Source organism: Gossypium arboreum, chromosome 12, assembly GCF_025698485.1.
Source record: "Gossypium arboreum isolate Shixiya-1 chromosome 12, ASM2569848v2, whole genome shotgun sequence".
Lineage (NCBI taxonomy): Eukaryota > Viridiplantae > Streptophyta > Magnoliopsida > Malvales > Malvaceae > Gossypium > Gossypium arboreum.
In genome coordinates, this window is record NC_069081.1 from 7,288,344 (window position 1) to 7,295,992 (window position 7,649).

Consider the following 7,649-nt stretch of genomic DNA (forward strand, 5'->3'; position numbering starts at 1 on the left):
CTCGTTAATTTTTTTCAAAAAAGCTCTAATTTTATTTTTTCTAGATTTATTTTTTAAAATAAAAAAAAATTGATCGTGTTAGCAATGGCCGGAGAATTAATTCGCTTCGATGATAAACACATATCCGTTGAACAAATGCAAATGGTAGGTGTTAAATTTAATATTTAAATATTATTTAAGATTTATGTCATTTATGCAAATTCAAATAATTTTTATTTTATTATTTCTTATAAAAGTGTGTAGATCGGATATTGCAATGCTATATCCGTAACATGACTGGTCCTCCATCACTGTTGATAGAGGATTACCTACGGGAAGCGAGTTTTTGGCACGTGGCGATGATAGGCCGGGGGTGCAAGTTGGACCCGAAACTTATTAGTGCGTTGATAGAAAGGTGGAGACCCGAGACGCACACATTTCATCTTCCATGTGGAGAGTGCACTATCACTTTGGAAGACGTGCATTTGCAATTAGGATTGCCGGTGGACGGGGACGCAGTCACTGGGTTCGTTCATTCTGCTGATTGGGGAGCTGTATGCTACGAGCTTTTGGGTGCTATTCTGGACAATATTAACGGAGGTCGGATCGAGATGGGCTGGTTACGAGACACATTTCGGGAGCCGGATGATGATTCTACCAAACTAGAAAAAATTTGATATGCTCGAGCATACATTCTTCAAATAATTGGAGGTTATCTGATGCCGGACTTGTCACGAAACCTTGTACATCTGAGATGGCTGCTGAAACTCGTTGATTTTAGAGCAGCTGGTGAATTTAGTTGGGGGTCTGCCGTGTTGGCAACACTGTACCGAGAGATGTGCAGGGCTACGCGACCGAATAAAGCGAAAATCGGAGGTTGCCTATCACTACTGCAATCATGGGCACGGTTTCGCTTTCCATTTTTACGTCCTCGAGTGAACCACCCATATACATTCCCACTCATAACGAGGTAATTTTATATTAGATTTTACAATTATTACGTAGATTTAAAATATAATCGTATGCTAAAAATTTATTTAATTAGGTGGAACCATTCGGCAAGTTATGCTCGATTACCTACCTGTCTTGAAGATATACGGCTTCTATTAGATCAACGATCGGAAGCACAAGTAAGTATTAAAAATATATATATACATACATAATAAAATAGTGGATTCGTATTTAGTATTTAGTATTTTTTATTTAACTAATATTTCCATCATTTTTATATAGTTTCAATGGACACCATACGAGGATCTGGCAATTCGGGTAGTAATTCCAGATGAATACTTGCAAAATCTGAACGCTTGGCACGTGAAGGTCCTATTGGTCAACTTTGCTATTGTGGAGATGCACCAATCAGACAGAGTATTACGGCAATTTAGATTCCGACAACCGATTCCTGTGGCACCTGAGGTGTTAGATGATCATCACAAAATCGACTTATTCTGGTCACACTATATCCAAATGTGGGAAGATCGGTATGATTATATATGTAATGGCCTAAATTCAAGGTTATCGGAACAATGGTTTCCTAACTATAGATCCGATTTAAAGAGAAATTTATTTCAATATTTTTGCTTGAAAATTTATATGATAGGAAAATCGTATGAAAATATTGATAGGAAAATTTTATCGATTTAGTGATTAGTTAGAAAAAAGAAATTATTGAAGAAATTGGGTAAATAAGGTATCGGGACCTCTATCTTGTAAAACCGAGTCGAAAATAATTTTATAAATATTTATGAAATGTTATTAATGTGGTATTAAAATTTCGTTAGGAAATTTTAATGTTTGGGTAGTCAATTAAATGAAAAGGACTGAATTGTAATAGGTGTAAAAGTTGCTAGAGTGATTAAATAGCTTATTAGTCTAATGAGAAAGGATATGAAAGGAAATTAGACCCAAAAGTTATTTGGGCTGGACGGAAAGGGTATGAAATCAGCAGAAAAATTGATAAATTAAGGGTAAAATTGGAATATTGCAAAATTAACTAAATAAAACTAGGACTAAATAGGAAATATCTAGATTTCTCTTCATTTCTCTTCAATTCCAGCAGCTAAAAACGCCATAGGAGGGTTCTCTAAGCTGGTATTTCATAATTTTTGCACCAAGTGAGTTAATCCTTGCCTTTTTCTTGTAATTTTTGTGTTTCTAAGACTTTTACAACTAGATCCTACTATTAAATTCATTAGTTTTTGATTTCGTGGATGAAATTTAAAGTCACCATGGTTGAGTGCTGTAAGTTTATGATGAAATAGAATGAAATTAAAGCTTTAATTTGTTTATGAGATGATTTTATTAGGCAATTTCAATGGAAATTGATTTTTGGGACCTAATTGTGAAAATGTTTGGAATTAAAGTCTATTACTGAAATTCTGATTCCTAAAGGTTGTAAACTAGTTTAAGGTGATAGAATAAAATTTTAATTGAGAAAAATCAGCTCAATTGAGAGGCTAATTGAGTAGGGACGAAATTATCATTTATTAAAAGCTTAGGGGAAAAATGGTAATAAACAGCTTGCACTAAAACAGTTTGGACAGCAGCAGTAGACTAACTTTGAAAAATCACCAAAAATTGTAGGAATCGAATTAGAAGATGAACAAAATATGGAATTAAATCTTATTGAGTCTAGTTTCTCATAGAAGAAATATTGTAAGCAATGGATTTATAAATTTTGAGATATAATGAATTTTGTGAGACAAGGTCAGAATGAATTCGGGTTCCCCTGTTCTGACTTTTAAAAATTATAAAAATTGAATAAAAATAATTAGGGACTTAAATTTATATGTATAGAATTCTGAATGAGTTTATTTTTAGTAGAAACAAACAAGAACATCATTTGAATTCTGTATAAAGAGATAATTTATTTTTAGTGAAGAAGGGTCAGAACTGTTAGACAACAGAACAGGGGTGACTTTGAAGAATAAACTGTACTTATTGGCTAAACCAAAAATTATTAAAATTTTATGGTAAAAATATATATGAGTCTAGTTTCAGGGAAAATTAACGGATATTAATTTGGAGTTCCGTAGCTCAAGTTATAAATAATTTAGTGACTATGACTCAAGTAGACAACTTTGAATGAACTATAAATAATAGTTGAATTATAGAGAATGTTGCATATGAACATGAAATGTATTAAATTGATAATTAAATTTATTTATTTAGATCCAGAAGATTCAAATCTGAAGCTAGATCGAGGAAAGGAAAAGTTCGGGATTAATAGATTTTCTTGTTTACAAACAAGTATCAAGGTAAGTTCGTAACTTGAATTATATTACGAAATGCTTGAGATTGTATGTTTTTGATGTGAATATGATTTGAATGTTCATTATATGGAAATTTATGAAACATTGATATATTTGATAAAATGGGAAGAAATCTCGTTTGAATGAAAGGAAAATTCGATGGATCTCTGAAAAGGAATTGACGGTAAAAGGATCAAGCCGGACGGGTGATCCTATCTGATATAGCCCTCCGAAGAATATGTGTAAAATGGATTTAGCTTGGACGGTAATCCAATTAGGTCTGAATTTAGCTTTGACTGGTAATTCGGATCCAAACTCATTAGAGTAATTGTCATTGCAGGATTTAGCTCGACCGTAATCCATTGCAAGGTTGAGGTTCATGAGTGTGCTCTCGAAATGGATATGTGCGCATATGAATATGAATTGACGGACCTGAATTGTACAATAAATGTGTACCTCTGAAAATCCATCGAAATTCCGATAAATTCAACGGGATAAATATGGAAAAATAACAAGGAAATGGAAATCATGGTATATATTATTGGTACATGGAAATTATTGTACTAACTTGAATGTTGAGTTTGTGCATATTAGGGTAATAATGCATTGAATGGATATATGGATGTTTATGGTATTGTATTGAAAATATTAGGTAAGTATAATTCTTGTTACATGAGCTTACTAAGCACAAAGTGCTTACCCGTTTCCTTTTTCCTGTTTTGTAGTGTTAAGAGCTCGGAGGTCGGATTTGGTGGGAGACACATCACATCATCAACCTCGGGATTTCGGTATATAAAGAAACTTTATTTTGGAAATCAATGGCATGTATAAGCTAACAAAGTAAATGTTAACGTGAAATGAATGTAAAGTTAGCCATTAGTATGGTTAACAAACCTGGTTATAGATATGTGATGACGTTATCTTATATAAATGCATGAATCTATCATGAAAATATTTTGAATTGAAAAAAAAAAATTAATTCGTAAACTCCGGTAATGCCTCGTACCCTATTCCGGCAATGAATACGGGTAGGGTATTACAATATACCTACTCGGGAACCGATCATCGTTCCAGAGTTGGCGTGCGTGTCGGAATACATGCCATGGTTTAGGATCCGTGGCAAGCCATATTTACTGTCAGAAGAGGAGAGGCAGCGGCAATTGCGTGTCCAAAGGGAACGATGTGGCCCTTTAAATCCTAGAAGAAGGGACGATGACGCAGGCCCATCAACAGCGCCCACACAACCACTCGGCCCAGCAACAGGACCTACACAGTCACCGGGCCCAACAGTTCAACCGTCGACACCCACAGCACAGCCTCTTCAGATGATGCCAGGTACGTATCCTAGCCCTTTTATGTATCCCATCCCTTATATGTTTCCTTTTTCTAGTCCTATGGCAGGTTGGAATGCATGGTCCGGTTCATCTCTATTTTCGATTACTCCGAGTGGACCGCTGATCTATAGGCAGCTGTCGCACGAGGGATCCCAGGAGGAGCCGTCGGGGAGCTATTCTTTTTACCAATCCCCATCACCTTATGGGTTTCAAACACCTCCGTCATTAATGATGCAAACACCTCCACAGTCACTATTCTATCAAGGCGGGTCATCCTCCCAACACCCACAACCAGAATCCTTGCCGAAGCAAGCACAACCCCTCCAGAAGTTGGACAAAGGAGGAATCCAGCAGCAATCACGACAACCTCCATGTGGCACTAAATCGTAAAGCTGAGACATTGATTTTTATTTTAATATATTTGTACAAACATTTTGAATCTTTTATATTATTTCATGTAATTAGATAAAAGGTTGTTTTAAATAAATTAATTGTAATTTACTTTTATATTTTTAATAAAATGGAAATTATTTTAAATAAGGCAACATTTTGAATATTTTTATATTATTTCATGTAATTAGATAAAATGTTGTTTTAAATAAAGTAATTATAATTTACTTTTATATTTTTAATAAAATATAAATTATTTTAAATAAGACAACATTTTGAATATTTTTATATTATTTCATGTAATTAGATAAAAGGTTGTTTTAAATAAAGTAATTGTAATTTATTTTATATTTTTAATAAAATGGAAATTGTTTTAAATAAGGCAACATTTTGAATATTTTATATTATTTCATGTAATTAGATAAAAGGTTGTTTTAAATAAAGTAATTGTAATTTACTTTTATATTTTTAATAAAATGGAAATTATTTTAAATAAGACAACATTTTGAATATTTTTATATTATTTCATGTGATAATATAAAAGGTTGTTTTAAATAAAGTAATTATAATTTACTTTTATATTTTTAATAAAATGAAAATTATTTTAAATAAAGCAACATTTTGAATATTTTTATATTATTTCATGTAATAAAATATAAATAATACAACATATTGACAATTACAACAACTATCAACTATTGCGATTTGGACATGATCTACTTGTATGGCCTGGGTTCCTACACCATCCACATAACTTCTGTTGATTGGTTGTTTCTTGAATATCCATATTGTTGCGTATTCTAGTTGAGCAAGGTCGACCCTTTGGTTTATGTCGTAACTCTCTATCCGGTAATAGCTTAAACGGAGCAAGCGATACAGAGGGCCACTTACGCTCATCTGGGACCGGTGGGAATATGTGTCTTCACACGTTGTACATGTATTCCAATTTGTACACGTCGTCGACATAGCTCATGGGATCCAGACGGAGATTTTGACAAGCTGCAATTACATGAGCGCATGGATAACGAAGTGCGTCAAACCTCCCACAATCGCAAGTCCTATTTCTTAAGTGTACACGATATTGCCCGCCAGTAATACCTTGGTGCAGTTTGTCAAACTCTGTCACACGAAACCATAAGTTGTCTCGATCGTGACACACTGTGTGCATAGTGTTCGCCCGTGCCTTCGCTTTGTTAATTTCTTGCAATACCTTTGCGCACCATACATGACCTCCCTGCATTTGGCTTGCATAACTCACTGCTCGTTTCGGAAATAGTGCCACTAAACGAAAATATGTCTCTCGCACAACTGATGTTATCGGTAAATAACGTGTTCCTTTCAGAACAGAATTTATACATTCGGCCAGGTAGAGGTCATGTAACCATATCGTAAGTCGCCGTCGTATGCTTGTGTCCACTGTTCGAAAGGTATATTACATAGGTAGTCATGGCCCTCTTCGTTAACTGAATGGAAAACTGCTAACATCTCATGAAAACGATCCTTACTTATCTCATAGCCTGCCAATATAAGTTGATAGCGAAAATTACATACCACTTTTCCATTTAAAATAAATTCAATATTCCAAACGAAATTATATTAATAGAGATAAAGTTAAATACCTATGTTGGCCACTTGCCGTCGTTCACCTTTAGATGGATATTGCCGTAGTAGTTGGAAGCAATGTGCCTTAGGCAATACCGATGGTGTGTGCGATGCCATAGCTTCCCTGTCGCTCAATTGCAGCTAGTATCCCAGTGCCTCGATCCGATATAACGCATATATCAGGTTGGGGGCAAACATGCATCCTTAACCTAGAAAGAAAGAAATCCCAGTCATCAGCTGACTCCCCCGGTGTTATTGCAAACATAATTGGAAGGATTCTTCCACTACGATCCTATTCGACTGCTAGCAATAGCCGATAGGTATATCTACCATACATAAAGGTACCGTCAATTTGTACCAATGGCTTACAATATGCAAATGCGTCTCGACATTGCTTAAAGCTCCAGAAGAGACGCTTAAATACTTGGCATCCACGGAGCAATCGATCGTTGTAGTATCTGAGTTACATTTGAAGGTCCATTATGCAACACAGGATGTATCTCTTTAGCACTTGACACCACTGCCATATTTCATTATATGAAGCGTCCCACCCACTATGCATCTTCTCCAAAGCCTTCTGCTTAGCTATCCAAGCCTTGCAGTAAGAGGGCATGTACCCCATTTGGTTACGAATATTGGCAATTAAGACTGGCACTTAAGTCCTAGGATCTGCCTTCACCGTGGGTAGTATTAAGCTAGCTAACATAGCTGAATCCATCTTGGGATGATCTTGTGAAATACCTTTCAACAAAGTATGTTAAATAATGTAACATTACATAATAACAGTATTATTCAAAAACCTTAAATACTGTACCTGCAGCACATGTATGTGGACCTTTATACTTTTTTATCTCCCATAACCCTATCCTTTTCCTCAACGAGGCGTAGATTTTCCATGAATAACTTCCGTCTTGCACTGCACACTTCGCCTCAAACTTATTGGATTTAGATTTAACTACGTGGTAGTTAGCACCGTTATTGATGCTATGTTGTTTCAATGTACTAAGAAAACTATCCTTATTGGAAAACTCCTTACCAACTTCAAATTCACTCGAATCCAATAACGAACTTGTATGATCACGTGTTCTGTGTG

The 7,649-nt window shown here is 35.0% G+C and overlaps 1 protein-coding gene across 1 annotated transcript; it reads left to right on the forward strand.

Annotated features, from left to right (window-relative positions):
* The first annotated feature begins 272 nt into the window (after window positions 1-272).
* Window positions 273-656, forward strand: LOC108477635 (protein MAINTENANCE OF MERISTEMS-like). Its single transcript, XM_017780155.1, has one exon. It carries the CDS (start codon window positions 273-275, stop codon window positions 654-656), a length of 384 nt encoding a protein of 127 aa, XP_017635644.1.
* Window positions 657-7,649: the final 6,993 nt, after the last annotated feature.

Excerpts from the sequence above, each read along its gene's own strand:
- LOC108477635 (XM_017780155.1), top strand. The coding sequence starts at position 273 with ATGACTGGTCCTCCATCACTGTTGATAGAGGATTACCTACGGGAAGCG.